At 37.4% G+C, this 16,724-nt stretch overlaps 1 protein-coding gene across 1 annotated transcript in view; it reads right to left on the minus strand.

The window, feature by feature from the left end:
- LOC129775407 (SH3 domain-containing protein 19) overlaps positions 1–11,985 on the minus strand; it is a 62,098-nt gene extending 50,113 nt beyond the window's left edge. Inside the window, exon 1 of the mRNA XM_055780128.1 lies at positions 11,607–11,985. Within this exon, the coding sequence (XP_055636103.1) occupies positions 11,607–11,617 (11 nt within the window). The 5' untranslated portion in view covers positions 11,618–11,985. The remainder of the gene's footprint in view (positions 1–11,606) is intronic.
- Positions 11,986–16,724: the final 4,739 nt, after the last annotated feature.

The raw sequence follows: 16,724 nt of genomic DNA on the forward strand, positions 1-16,724 counted from the left end.
TAGAATTAATTTGACAATCTACTCAAATTGCTTCGCGAAACACGCTCCTTACTCAGTGAAAGCATTCATTTGTCGGACCTTGTCATTGCTATCGAATATTTGTATCAAAGAGTTTTATATTAAATTTCCTCAATGTTAGTGCTTTATTTCGACGGATTTCCATTTCGTTCGAAACCGTTATTTCGTTCGAGTTATAATTTCGCATTCCCTATTTCGAAAGTTTTGCCCATTTAATATTCGAAGGCAAGCAGATCGAACGAAATGCAAAAACAACTCGAACGTAACACAGAATGTAATTTTAACAAGTCGTTCGAAATATTTCGTATCGATCGAAATACAGAATAGGGGTGTTTGTTGTTCACTGTAGTGAAAAAATATACTATGGTATCACATAGTATATTTACTAGCAGACACGACAAACTTCGTCCCGCACAAAATGGATTATTATTATCAATACTTTCAAACATTCACGTTTTATTACTACGCGAATGTTCATGGTTCCAATCGCAGAACTGTTCATTGATTGATCTTCTAATCGAGCCTTTACTATTTCCTTTTACTATAAGTTTCCTAGTACTTCTACCAAAGCTCGTCATAATAATATTTGCAGACACAATTCTCATTCAAGATTTTCCATCACTTGCAATAACATGTTCCTCCGTTACATGTTTGATACTGGAAATATAATAAAATGAAGGCATCTCAAATCGGACGATTCATTCGTTGAGCTTTGCGCTTACACATGTTCCACATTCGTTTTTTTTCGTTTTTTTTTATATAGCTATAAGATATAGGAGTGCGTTTTTTCACTTGAATATCCATTTCCACTTTCGAACAAAGATCAATTTCGTTAGTGCTAACATCAAATGGACTAACAACGCTTGTCGCAATGTGATTGTAGAACATATGGGAATTCAATTTTTCGAATTTCCTAATTTTTCTTCATAGTTCTCCGAAAATTTTCAATTGTCATGTTTGTCAATGTTGTCATTGTCATGTTGTCATTGTTGGTTGAAATATGTGTGATATTTTTATGTCATACCTTCATAGGAACATTTATTGTACAGTAAAACCTGTTTTTGTGCGTTTTTTTTTGTGAAATTTTTTTTGTGCGGTATATGAAAAGAAGCATATTTGACGAAGTTATCGTCCATTTAGTTTTTTTCGATGGTTTATATGCATTTCAGTGCGAAGAAAGCATATTTGCGTCTGAATTATCCACTTCTGAAATCATTCCCCTCCTCCCATCAAATGCTCTAAGTTTTTCTAAGTTTTTGCATGACATGATATCTAATAGTATCACGTTTCGGCATGCAACTAAACGCTCAAAACAGCCATGCGCAACCGAAGAGGCAAACTGTCCCATCGCAAAGCAGGGAAACAAAAGGAAATTGTACGTTGAACGGCGTGGATTTGAGTTATCTACCGCACAAAAAAAGTTTTTTTCAAAATGTGTACCGAACACGATTTTTTAAAGCTACTGGTGAAGTTTTGCACCTTTTTTTTCATGCGGTCCCTATCACCCGCATAAAAAAAGATTTGCCTGTACTGTCAAATCCTCACATTCCAATGTTGGTTCCATTTGCTCTATTATTCCTGAATTTATGCAGAAATTTATGTTTTGTTTGTATGGAAACAACCCCACTCCCTTCGCTTCTTTCAGAGGAGGAAAGTGTTTCAATCTATAATAGAAACATTTTTCGAAACCTTCACATGTCAAATTTGGGTCTAATTGTTTTGAGGTGGGAGGAGGAGTGTCGAACCACCATTGAAACTATTCGTGCCGACTAAAATCTCCACATGCCAATTTTGGTTCCGTTCACTTGATTAGTTCTTGAGTTATGCAGAAATTTGGGTTTCATTTGTATTTATATGTAAACCATATAAAACTAATAAAATAATAATAAAACTGGGAGCAGGTCTCCTTCTATGACGTTCGACACTCAAACGAACAAATCGTAATCATTTATCACTGTACATCCGAAAGAGAAAAAAGGATTTCATAGAAATTGTACGTTTAGTGTTAAGTGAACTCATTTTTTCCAATACTTCATAAGTAAAACTTAAAAATAACATAAAAAATAGGATATCAAAAAAAAAAGAGAAATTTCGTCCGTGGAGCTGAGTAATTAAAAAAAAACATATATGAGGCACTTTACTTTGTCTATCAGTATTATGCCATTCCGTCGACCCACACAACTTGCAGTTCTTCTGGCTGTGACATTGCGTTGGCTGCCTCTGATGATTCATTTCCTCGTTCCAAACCACGTTTGTATTTATCCGAAGTGCACGTGAGTTATCGGAAGCGGTCCGTATGTTACGTTTTATTTTAATTGTCATATCTTATTTCACTTTCATCATTCGCGAGCGAATAATTTTAAATGCTCGCACATTTTTGAACGAATTAAAACTTCCACACAGAGACTGGCAAATTCATCCGGAAATGTTCAAAATATAGCGGTACACAGCACGAAGCTAGTCAGCTTCCCAAGTGCTGTAAATAAACTGCTGTTGATATTTTAATCACATGCTTCCAATCACATCGTGTTAAGCGGAAAGCTGGCCGTCTAGTAGATTGGAAGAATGCGAGAATCGCATTTGAGTTACATCCACACAGATAATTTCCAGCAGCACCTCCCGCCAGATGTACAAGAATTGTCAACACAATCCGCAGTAGCAGACCATGCGATGCTGGATGTTGAATCAGGTGTTTTCTCAGTTTCATCCCAAGGATGCTAGACCTCGGAGAAGTTGATTGGTCGCGCATGCAAAACTGGTTAGCACGTGTTATATTTATTCGCTGCAGGGGCACGATAACGGGGAGATAATAGCATACAACTTTCGTGCTATTTTTTTTTCCACTCGTTCTGGAACCAGATTGTTGAGGGGCGTTAAGGCAATTGATTGCTTGAGGGTGTCGGCTTTTCTAATGAGACCATTTTGGCAGGATGGTTTATGTTACACAGAAACTGTTCTATCTCATCTCGAATCTATTAGTAGTTCGCAATTCGAAGGAAACTGCCAAAACTAACATTTTAACATTGATGATTCAATACAAAGAGCGTTCGTTCAAAGTCAGATAGGTATTGACGAGAATGAATGATCAAATTAAAATAATGTTGCACTCCCGGCAAAGTTTAACAACTGCATAACCGACAACCTATTTGGATTGTACGCATGTCGGTTTCGATAATAAAAACATATAGAAGCAACGAAAAAAGCTCTTCAATGTAACTAATGTAATTCAGAAGAGCAACAAACGATGACCGGTTGCATTTTCCCAACACTGCCACTGTTGTCAAGGGTTTGGTGTTTTTATTCAGGCGGTGGTGCGGACAGGTTACGCATGGTTGAACCATTGTTCCGGTGGGTAGACATTACACTACCATCCAAAGTGCGATTCATTCCCTCAAACAACCCACACCAACACGTTTTATTAAGATACGTGAGAAGGGGTATATCTGGGTCTGAATAAACGATTTATAAGTGACAACAAGCGCTTCTGTATCTATCCTTGAGGATAGTAGTTGAGTGCAGAGCTTCAAAATGAATGTTAAAATGAGCATATAACATCCGATCACCAAGTCAATCGATATCAATTAAGGAACAATTTCGAGAGTCGTCGTTTTACACTAAGGATAGAACTCAAAATTGATTAACACCACACCATTAATTACCACTATTAGATGGTTATAGAAGAACCGATCATACAGTTCAAGGTCTAGCGGAATCTATACTGAACATTTACGCACGATTTGCTTTGAACCATTGATTACCAAATTTGTTTTTTTTTTTCGTAATCTTGTATCAGAGTATCGACCCAATGATGAAAAAAGTCCTGATTTTTTTTTGTCGTCATAAACCGCGCAATATTCACGTGTTCTCCGGCTGTTGTTCAAAGATCTCGCTGGCAGGGTTGCCAACTATAATTTGAAAAAATCAGGAAGAATGAAAATAAAAATCAGGATAGCTCATATTGGGTTGTCCGAAAAGTTAATGCCATTTTTGGGAAAACAAAACCAGCATTTTCAATCAAAGCATTACAATTTAATTTTATATCCATGGTTCTGTTTCACAATCTTTCGCCATCTTTAGCACAGCTTACATATTCTATCCTCCTGGAACATGTTTGCTTCCTCGTCAAAAACTGCTGCGAGCCATACATGTGAGAAACAGGTTGCTTGGTAGTGGCTCATAATACAGAATCCATTCCAAATCCCACCAGAAACAGAGTATATCTTTCTTCGGGCGGGGACCGGATATGTAAAATAATTAATAAGCATGGTATAAATCCTCGCATAAGCGGAAATGCTAGTGTTTCGCCTGACTTTTTGATCGTTTATATTTTTTCCGAAAAACCTACTGTCAATTGCAAAGAAATTAATATTCAAACTTTCACTGAATTCATCATCCATGCTTTGGAATAAATCTTGACTCAACAAATGAGGAAAGCATATCAGCAGTGGAAGACTTGTTGAGTTTTTCCTAATTTTTATGATATTTAGTACGGTTATAGATATATCTACCATAGTCCCATCATTAAAGCTTATTCTACTTTGAATAAGACGAACAAATCACATAGAAAATCTTTTTATATTGACTGTGGATTCAAAAATTTTCACTGGAGTTATTTTCGTTATGAAACGTATTCCTATATTAATAACTCTGGGGATACATCTACATACACATTATCCTCAATAAAGCAATGTTGTTCCTTAAACTTAATCTCGTTGTAATTTCATAAATTCGTCAGACAATCTGGTTTAATGAAATTTTCTAGCACTGTTTTGGGAAGCCACGAAACAATTGAGAATAGAGATAAAAAAGATTAAGTTCAAAGTATAACTTAATGTAAGATATAGACAAGTGCGAACCGGAGAACTACCATGACAGAAAACTTTGGCATGGAAACCACTATATTTATTACGAATAATGTAAACAGTACAAAAATCAGGGAAAAACAGGATCATTCCAGAAAAATCAGGATAAATTGAGTGTTCGTCGGGATATCAGGGAGCGTGCTAAAAAGTCTGGGAAATCTTGAAAAATCAGGAAGGGTTGGCATCTCTGCTCGCAGGTATGAGATTTCTCCCTTTTTCAACTATACAGCTCTTATGTGTATGAGATCTGGTGTCATTCCAATAATTCTATTGCGTCCATTGTTTTGAACTATTGTGGAATGCCTCATTTTTTCTTCTATGCTTCAAGCTTATCTACTGCTTAAGCTACATCGAGGTAGGTTCCAATCAGGAATAATCTGTCTGATGCAAGTTATAATCCTGATCGGCGACACAAACCAAACTTCTTTGGGTTCCAGACCAGCCTATTAAGGTGTTGAAGTCTGCGTCTTGTTAGACCTCCGCAGTTACAGAGCAAATGTTCAAAAATGGTATTTGCTCGGACAGTGTTCAGTTATAAGTCCAGTAAATGTGCCGAGGTCTTTCTTATTAAGACTGGGCAAATTTTTGAGTAACTTTCAAACTCGGAGCAACGTCTGTGGAATACGGCGGGTGGGATAGGACCTCCCATTTCAGTGTTTCCAAGTATGTTATGACCGGTTTCGGGACATGCGGCCGAGCTTTGTCGTGCTGCATAATAAGTTCATCGTGTCTTTGCTCGTATTATGGCCGTTTTTCCTTCAGTGCACGGCTCAAACACATCAATTGTCGTCGTAGAGGTCCCCCGTAATGGTTTCATTCGGTATTAGCAGCTCATAGTACACCACACCCAGCTGGTCCCATAGACAGCATAACCTTCTGCCGTGAATATTCCGCGCGGCCGTCGATGTTGATGCATGGACGGGGCATCCATACGTTGCCCGACGTTTAGGATTGTCGTAATGGACCCACATTTCATCGCCAGTAACGATTCGATACAAAAAAAAACCCTTTCTTTTATGTCGTTGGAGCAGTTGTTCGCACGTGAAAAAACGGCGTTCGACGTCTCGTGGCTTCAATTCATACGGCACCCAATGTCCTATCTTCCGGATCATTTCCATTGCTTTTAAACGATCGGATATGGTTTGCTGAGCTACTCCAAGTGTATCTGCAAGTTCTGTTGCATTTGTGACGGATCTTGATCGAGTGAAGCGTCCAATTCTTCATCTTCAAACTTTTTCGGCGGCCAGGAACTTACAAGTCAAAATTACCAATTTTAAACCGTGCAAACCACGTCTGACACCTGCGCTCAGTTGGAGCATGGTCACCATAAAGTTCCACCAAAATGCGATGATTTTTAGCGTTACGTAATTTGTGCATTACGCCTAATACAAATATATGCATGAGACACAAATCTGTTCTTCATATCAAGCTTTACAGATACGTTTTGTTTTGTTTTCATCCATACCAAGAGATACATCTCTAGTGATTTCAAGTAATAATACAGACGAAAAAAGAGAGAAATTTCACACGCGGGAAAATCTGTACCAATCTGTACTTTTTGACGAAAGTCTGTAATCTATACCGTACAGAATCTGTACCAAAAATAACGAAAAAAATCTGTACCTATGTATGGTCCAACTGTGAAAAATGAGAACAATAGGAAGATTCTCACGCCGAAAAAACGACATGTGAATCGATAGAATAGGAATACTCTTACGCCTAAATTTCTACTGTGTAATAGATAAAAATGTGTATTGATAAAGTAGGAAAACGCTGATGTTTCCTTCGTTGATGATGTTTCCTTCGTTGTATCGCTGTTTCATATCCCTCCTATCCGATCCATAAACTTTTACTTAGTTGCGGCAATATATACACAAACTCCTTACAGATACACGGGCCGAGGGTTGTGCAGCCCACTGATCATTCAACAAGAGTCAAAGGTTGTACCACTCATGATAACTCCACACGAGCTGATGATTGTACCGGCTAGTGGCCATTCTACCCAGGATTCCTCAAGTCAAGAGAGACACACCACGATCGATACGAGGTACAGACTATGGGACGTCGCTGATTAATGGTCAATTGCATCCCAATAGGAAGTATCCCATGTCGGCCACACATACAGAGCATTGGATACTGCAGCATCCCAAATAAGATTATATGATGTAATACTAACCTCGCCAACCGCGAGTAATAGATTACATTTTACTAACATATTCATAAGGCAAAAATTATCGAAATATTGAACTCCCGGCCATGGTCGCCATAATAAAATCTATGTTTTTGGTCTCAAAAAATCTTTTTATCCGAGATTTTTCTCAGAAAATCTGTATAGAAATCTGTGTTACCCATTTGCGTTCGTTTGCCATCACAGCAGAAAAGTATACTAATATTATAATTTATGCAACAATGTATCAGTTCACACATTTTCTAAAAGAATTTTAATTTCTTGTGAACTTATTCATGAATCAAAACGGTGCATTTATAAATAATAGACAACGATACTCAATATAAACCAAAGTTGTCATAAATGGTTCAGGAAAGGATTAATGGAAAACTCTATGTATTGCGGCACTGTGTAGATGTAAAGAGCATTGTTCTGTATGTTCAAACAGAAAGATGAAAGGTGAAAGACGTAAAAATAATCATTTTTGTGATACATGCGAAAGGTATCACACGAAGAATTATTGAAAAACAAATTATACATAAACATAAAAACGTTGTTTAGTAGATACTTATCAAAAGTTTACAAAAAATAACGGAATATTTTTCATCTTACATAATCTCACAAAGTTATACATCACTACTTTGTCAAGTAAAAATAATTGCGACCAGTACGACACACATGTCGAAATCCAATACGACCGCAAAGGGTTACATTTATATTTAGAAACATAATTTAAACTTTAGTATCATTGATTGGCATAGTTATTATGAATTTGACGATGTTGATGGCATCCAAGTAAAATTCGCATTCACTGTGCTTTAGTAGGAAAAAGATGAACAGTATTTTTGTAGAGTTAGCCGATGACTAAAACTTCTGCATCTTTTCGTCTTAGATTGAACATGATAAAGCAGTACTACACGATACATATGAATGCAAAAATGACTCTCATTCAGATTGATTCAAATGCTATATGAATTAAATTGGTGGATTGGAAAAAAAATATGATTGAGATCAAGCCATAACTAATATTGGATCGTATTTTGAAAAATCTCCAAATCTGTATGAAAATTGAAAAAATCTGTAATCTGTATCTACAGATTCTTGGTCTCTAAAAGTTGGAAAAATCTGTATAAATACAGGCCCCGTGAGGCTAACGCCATATGAGCCTTAATAAAAATATATATTTTGGAAAAAAAAATAAAATAGGAATACTCTTACGTCAAAAATGGCTACTGTATAATATACAACACAATTATCGTTAGATAAAAGTGTACTCGAATAAATTTGGCTCTGTAACCACTGAATTTCTAAATTAGCCTAATAAAATAGAACAAATGGGATAAAAAAAAAGTCCAATACCTCTGAATGAGATTTTGTGAACGAACCGTAGTCCTTCTAAGAGAACCTAGCCCATTCGAGTGAACTTTTGCAAGAGTCTTACTGAGTCTTGCAACGATTGGGGTAATTTCAATGCTTTCGCACGTATTTACACAGTATTTTAGTTTAGATTGTCCTAGTTCTCTGCTATCTTCGGTTAAGGCGGTACTGTATTGGAACCAATCCGAACTAGTTTCAGCTCTGTTGAACCATTTCCATTCTGTTTTGCGAAGCCGCTCGAGCCATTGGTCCACCAAGGAACGTTTCTTGTCGAAAAAACTCTATTAGACAATTACTGTTATAGACAAAAACTATTGTATCGGCCAAATCTTTTGAAGCTCATTTAAGCTGTTGAATCGACCTCATTCTTATATTAACAAATTTTTATTCAAGTTCTAGTGAATGTCGTACTCAGTTGGTTTTTATTTTGAATCACGATACTCTCTCTGTACTGTTGAGCCGCCATCCCATTTAAAAATAATGTGTTTGTGATCAGACAAAGACGCCTCTTCTGAAACTTGCCAGTTGTGTATTTTCTCAAAAAGTAGAAGGGTCTGAGCCTAGGGCACGGACGGAAGTTGACGTAGGACTGTGATTGTTCATAACAGTCGTTTTTTTAATTGTAATTCTTTTCATTGTTCAGAAATCTGTTTTTGAAACTCCAAATAGTAGCCCTGAAAAGGGCCGTTTGTTATATGTACTCATAACCGTCAAACGGTTTGTAACAAAATAAGCCTCTATCAGGAAGTTCAACTGTCTAACTGAAAATAATTAATGAATATCAGTATGACACATAACAGGGTGGAATGGTAGATGAAGTATATGTGGATCGATAAACAAAAATATATATATCGTCATTGACTACATCGAATATGAAGTTTATGGAGAGAAACAAAACACAAATTGAAAATACTTACGATTTCGTGATATTTAGAGGTAAAATACACATGAAATCATGAAGTTGCTTTATTTTTAATCGATAGCTATGATATTGCGATTTCTTTCCATTGTCTTATTCTTATTATTAGTCTTATTCTAAGGCATCGGAAGCAATAGCTTCTTCGGTGAAACAATGGTCGTTTGCAGACTATCACAATCAAGTCGTCAAGTCGTAATCTATCATAAAAAGGATTGAGTCATTGAATGAACGTGAGTCATGAAGATTATTAGTATTTCATTTCGTTTCATTCTTGTGATGCGATGTAATGCCGATCTCAATAAGTCCTGTCATCCTCCTAGTATTGATATCATTTTTCGATGTACAATTGCCCATGTTGCCGCAGTCCGGAAGACACTCGCTTAAGATGTTCGTCACTGGACTATCTTCAACTGGACTTATCTATAACAGGGCGTACGTTAACTGGACTGCAAGCAGTTATGTATCAATAATAGATGTTATCTTTAATTTAAAGTATTGCTTTTGCTGTTTTGCAGTCCAGCTAGCGAGTAAAATTCGATAATTGTATTGATTTTTCGTCCCAATTAACGAAAGATCACTGTATGGGTAACACTTTCCTCGTTGTTTTGATGAAATCTCGCATGAAATTTTGCATCCAATTACTTCAACATGTTTACATTCGAAAAAGGTATTGCTAATTTCTTCGACAGAACGAATTATTGCACAAAATTAAATTGCTCACTTGTTTAATTTTTTCCGGTATTGATGTCTCAGGTGAAAAAATTGCTGGATAAATTTGCCGTCTAATGGTATATATAATAGCATAGCGTAAGAACGATTCTGCGTAATATGCATTTCAAAACTCTTAATAAACGTTACATTTTTCGTAACGTGACCCCCTATATAGAAATCAAAGACGTAGTCCTACGTCAAAATGACCGGACTACCGGTCACCGGAGTGTTAGGTCCAGGACCTCTTGTCTGTTAGCGTTTGTGAGCGTTGGTTCATTGCCTATATTGCAATGTCAATGTTGTTGGAAGAGAGAAATTCTAAGACATTCACCTCGACTGTTTATGGCAGAATTACCCCACAAAGTGGGATGAGCGTTAGCATCACAGCCGATAATGAAGTCTTTGTTGACTTCTCTGCAGTAATTTACGAACGCCGCAATCTTTTGGGTAGGAACCTTAGGACAATTGCAATTATATTGGATCTTGGGGTTGGTATCTCAACTCTAATCGCGACGATGTCTCGTTTAATGAACTCTGTTATAGGAAAGCATTTAATATTTGCATTTACTATAACAGGAGTTTTTGGGGAGTCATGCTTGTCATCGTAGAATAACTTACAAGAACCTGTTCGAATACCAAGTATTTTTCCTTTGTGGGCCCAAGGCTTTCGAATTAGAGCTGAAGCCATAGCGTCTTTGATAAATCCCCTAGACAGGACACTCGATGATGCTTTAGCGTGATGGCAGAACCTTAATGTTCTGCGATAGTTCTGGTTCATTTGGGAGAGTCGGAATCCCAGCTTTTTCGCAAAACATAATCGAAGTTACTAAAACTCTTGCGGTAGCCGCTGAGTCGGTACCGCTTGGTCTGGGAACTGCCATATTGTCAGGCTTTGCGGATTTCGATGGTTCACCGCGTAGAATCTTCTCTTTACCAGAATACTCCAAACTTATTCTTTTCCAAACACGAAGCACTTGTTAACATCTCCTATTTCCGCTTTCATTTTGATTGTGAAATGTTTCGGCAGCATCATGTGTAGAGCTTCTGGCTGGTTCAAATGCAAACAAGTGTGAACCACGCCGAGAAAGAACAATCGCACATTTGCCAACTAACATCTCTGAACCACCACACTTTGCTGAACTGTCTACTCCATTCTTGGCCATAAGAAAGAGCACTGACGTAGATTGAAAGGTGTGCGTAGTAAGCGAATGGAACAAACCGAAAAAGTCAACAGCCTTGAGACACCCTCGAAAAGGGGCAAGTCAACAAGCTTTGGTTTGAGGGAATAATCCAATAGTAACGGCAGAAGTCCGACATATCTGGGAAACAAAAACAAAAAATCTAGCATTTGGAGATGATTGACCGTCCTAATTACACCCGGCAATCTTCTCCCAACAAATAAACTTTATTACTTCTAACCTTGGACTCATCATCATGAGAAACACTCATGGGCCATTGTTATTTCGTGCGATTCAATTCGTCATCCGCCGTCGTTTATTCTCACACAGATGCAGCGAAAGACGTGAAGAATAAGAATTATCATCCAACTTACCTACTACTCATATGGCAACGAAATGATGGAAATCCAACACATACACTCGCTTCTGTCTCGAAACGGGGCTGCTGTTTCCTGCTTGCTTGCAATCGCCAATCTGCTATCCAATAGATGGGGAATCCGGAAAAAGTGAAAACACTACACCGTGGGACAAACTTGCAGAGAGTAAGTAATCCGAATCCAAAATAACAAAGCGAAAAAAAACACTATCGAATACTGGGCGCAGTAAAGTCCACAAACTGCGGGCACCTATGGCGAAACTTATTTAGATGGACAACGAAACAAACACGCAGAAAATCGTACGAATTTCGATGCAAATTCTCCGACCGTCGCTCCGACGCACCATTTTCCGTGGAACAATAAAACTCAACTGTCAGCCCCGCGGAGCGGAATTAGACGTTGCATGGAGTGCACGAAAGAGACAGACGTATGCGTTCGTGGTTGTCAAATTTGGTGAGGGGTGAGAAAAATGTTGTTTTTGTTTGGGATCAGATGTTTCTGAGGGGTTGAAAAGAAGATGCAATCATCTCGAAATCTAGTAATAGATTATACTTGGAAGCCAATTTAACTCTTCTGCAAAATACTTGTTATATTGTTATTTGAGTACAAATCCCGAGTCCACTAGTTAGACTAGCGAAGCAGCCATCAAATTCTGACAGAAGATTTCCAATTTGCAAGCCTAGCGTTGTTTTTTGGGACTGAAATGTAGGTTTCCTTAAAAAAGTTAAAGTGAATTTTTTTGCTTAAGTATAAATTTTCTGTATCAATAGAATGGCCAGCATAATTTTTCAGTAAGTTCGTCTCCAACACGTTCATTAAACACTATTTATCATTATTGCAAGTGTTCCGATAGCTGGATTGTTCGTTGGAAAAAAAAGTATATTGCTTCAGAAAGAACCTATTTTGAAGGCGATAATATAAATTTAGATGACTAATAAAGCATTTTCTTCAAAAACACATATTCCCGGTATGTAATTGACAGAATGTACTTGGCTAGTCTAAGAGGAGGCAAATCTGCACAACCTCCACGCAGTTTATCCGTTAGCTTTGAGGCATCCCTAGTATAATAAGCATCAGAGCGATCAGAATTCTACGAACTAAAAAAGTTTCGAGTTCCAAATTGTTTCCAAGCTTGTCGAATATACGTAAACATATATTTTAATGCATTTTTCACCTAGTAACAATTCTTGGAGTCAGATTATTCACATTACTTGTCTTGCGTTTGTGTGGATCTTGAGGTGCAATCAATGAAGTACATATAGAGGTGGAGCAGTAGGCGAAGTATATCTGTATTGGCAAGCAAAATATCGTGTCGTAATTATTTGCACTCAATATGAAATTTATATGGAATACAAAACAATGTTGAAAGTACTCACGGTTGCATGATAATTTAAGCCAAAATTCTCATGAAATTATTCAACTGTTGGTTTTTTAACAAATGACAATTGTATCGTGGCTATTTTCGATTATTTATGTGGTTAAAAGGTCCAGAGAGCTGTCGTATGCTTAGTTCTCGAAAGCAGTGACATTTTCGGTGAAATTTTGAATAACTGGCGATTATTCTCTCACATCATACACACCGACACTGAGAGCCTTCGAAACATCCAATTCATAACGTTAAAATTCGTTTGTTTCTATGAACGTGGGGAAGTGAAAATGGCACATGGAAATACCACTATTATCCGTTTTTTTCCGACGTGAGTTCACGAATGTTCACTGCACGCTATCACATTAGCCTTATATTCAGCGGAAACACTAAAAAAATTAACGTTTTTAATTGATAAATTACTTCCTGAAAATAGCATTTTCACATGGATGCGGTGGGCAATCAAAAATAAACACAACGACTGACGTCACTATTTGGGAAATAGATATGGCAGCGCATGCTATGTCGCTCGAAACTCTATCATCTTCATTACCTTTTTTCCAGTACATTGAGGTGCAATAAATTCTACAATGTCTTTTTATGTTAGATCTTGGGTCTCTTGGGTCTCTGACCAACGGGGAGTGTCACCATCAAACAAAACGTGACAAATTACAAGCTTTTCACACAAGGATCAAATCGAGTCGAGAACACATGATATGCAGTCTGCACCAACATTCTTTTCGTACAATTCACGCGCCCTCAGTTGATTTTTGAGAAGACGGCGATAGAAAGCAGCCCACAAAGTAAATGAACTTATAAACCATTCTATCCATCTTATCAGACAAATTCATTCTCAAATCATCTGCTTCTGTCGTCTCAATTTCGGGTAAATCGAATGCGGAATAATTCTCTATCGCTGCTGCTGTCTTATTGTTCAATTCCAATTCGTCTTCTAGCCATTCCTCCTAATCCATTTGTGAAAACTGGGAACGATCATGCTCCTCAACCGCTCCAAAAGAAACTCTATTTTGTAACTCATAAAATTTAAAAACTCAATTGAAAACTTTGTCATTATTCAAAACCAGAACTTCAGTACGAGTATCGCACACATTCAAGACAAGTCCAGTTAGTCGATCAAATTGTTTATTTTAGTTTCCCACTTTGATTTTTGCTTACTTCGCTAGTGTTAGGCCAAGGACATAGTAAATGCGGTGCGGTGCGATGCGATACGGAGCGATGAATTGGAACCCATCACGTGCTGACACACTACTCGCTTGAGATCGCGCGTTTTTTGATGTTTCATTCCACTCCATTCCACATGTTTGTTTGTTTTATTTGTTTAATTCGTAAAATCCAACTGACAATTGGTGTCTCAATGAATAAATACTCAAACTAATCTTTGTTGGCCAGCAGTACGGAATAGATCAAGGAGCCGTTGTCGGAAATTGCTGGCAGAAATATTGAAGTCGAAGAGATGGCAGATTGAACGAAAGGGCTCATGTAATCCATAATTTCTGCTTCGTGGTTCCAACAGCAAAAAATCATGTTGGCGAAGTGCTCTTTTAGGAACATACACATTCAGTTGAGCCAGCAATGGAGGGCAGTCAATTTCTCCTGCAAGTCATTTAGCGGCAAATGTAGCTTGAGCGATCTTGCGTCTGACTGCAAGTGGTTGAATGTTCAGTAGACGGCAACGTTCCTCGTAGGGTGGCAGGTTTTGCGGGGCGCGCCAATCAAGAAATCGAAGGGCGTATCTAATAAACTTCCTCTGTATAGCTTCAATACGGGCGATCCATCTGGCGTGATAGGGACACCATACAACTAAGTTCGATTCCAATATTGACCGAACAAGTGGATAGTACAGGGACCTGCTTAGCACAAAGATATGATAACACATCTTCATTCTGTAAACAGTTGAGTTGTGAGATATTTAATTTAGTAATAAATTGTATTTTTCTAAGAAAACCTTCAACCGAAAATCTGAATTTAAGGTACAGCAAATGAAACATTTTTCTCAGTGGCATTTGGTTACTTTTTTCTCTCAACAACTCAGTTTTTATTTCCGCGCGATGAGTTCGATTGTGAAGATATTTCTAGATAAATCATTTGGTAACCATCACTTGCGTTCACTCGCGGCAAAACACTCCACAAACAGTTTCGCCGCATTGAAATCCGCATCGCATCGCGTTTACTATGTCAGGTCCGGGCGGTTTGCATTTGATTTCCGCATTCGTGAACGAAAGAGCTTTCCCGTAAACGAGCCTGCGCCCGCATTCTAATTCACCCTGAAAACGATAATAATTTTTGATTTTTTTCTTTTACGTTATCGTATGATCCGATCGTTGTCCTATGTTTTTTTTTGTATTTTCAGAAATAAATAATTTTAATAGGTTCGTGGTTCACACCTTAAGAAACGATGAATTTTTCAGCATGGAATCCGTATGTTGTTCACATGATGAGGATAAGCCTTAGGTAATGATAGACAATACTTTGAACAAAATATATTGCATCAAATTCTCTGAAGCGTTAAATTAAAAAAATAATAAAATTGATTTGCACTATCAGTATAATGGAAAGAACGAAGAGCCACAAATATATTACATACTTGGAGGTTGGATGTATATCTGAATGGTTACAATTCTTTAATCAGACGTCTTCAAACTATGCAATGTCAGATAATTTGCTCATTTCTTTGGTCTATTGTATAGCACCTATATTTGTTTATTTTCTATATTTTTCTAACTGTATTTCTAAATGGTGGTAACTTTTGGGGCTGTCCATATACCACGTGGACAGAAAAAGAACGATTTCAGTCGCCCCCTCCCCCTCCGAGGACAAGCGTGGACATTATTTATACCCCTCCCCCTATTGTCCACGTGGACATCTCTTCATTTTTTGCCCAAAAAAAAATTAAAAAAATCGATTGCGCTTAAATTCCATTTTAAATTTGTTCGTATTTTTTATTCTATGGCTTGACATTGATAGAAATGTTAGCTTCATAAATAGTAGCGATTTGTTCTCAATTTGTTCCCCAACATTTCCCGTGAAATTTTTTGTATAGCTGTTTAGATTCTTCTAAATTCCATTAACGTTATTATTACGTTATATTACGTTTTTTATTCTTAATTTTTTGAAACTTTCAGTTATCATCTGCTTTTTTGAAATTCCTAAGCTGGTTCGTCTAATAAATGCCGCGAAATGTGTTTACAATGAACTTAATACGAACATTATTGATTTTACATACAGATACGGATAAACAATTTAAAATTTTTATATCACGGAAAAACACATTGAGTTCTTTTCCCTGATCGTTTGGCGAAGATGTCCGATTACCAAGATCCAGGCCAATGATGGTTAATCACGGAGGAGAAAAAAAAAGAATCTTTGGATCACAATCTCTTATTCGCAATTTTAAAATACAATTTGGCATTTTTTATGAAAAAAAGCAGCGTAGTTGTTTATGAAGGGTTATGTTCAAGGATGATTACAAATGCTCCCGTTGATCTCATAAATTTTCCGGAGGTTCTCGTATTTCAGGCAAACACAAACGATGTGTTAGACCGAATTGCGGATCTCGCAATGAAATAATCTCCTGTTGAAGTTATGTGATATTTTGCAGTGGCCGGTCATTAGTCTGAACGGGATTCGCTGCTCCCACATCGCTTTCACGTCTTCGATCCTGGTTTTGGAGCCTTTGATTTTCCGGATCGCTTCAAGCCGCTTCAACGGACAATTTTTGTGTGATGAAT

Source organism: Toxorhynchites rutilus, chromosome 3 (genome assembly GCF_029784135.1).
Source record: "Toxorhynchites rutilus septentrionalis strain SRP chromosome 3, ASM2978413v1, whole genome shotgun sequence".
NCBI lineage: Eukaryota > Metazoa > Arthropoda > Insecta > Diptera > Culicidae > Toxorhynchites > Toxorhynchites rutilus.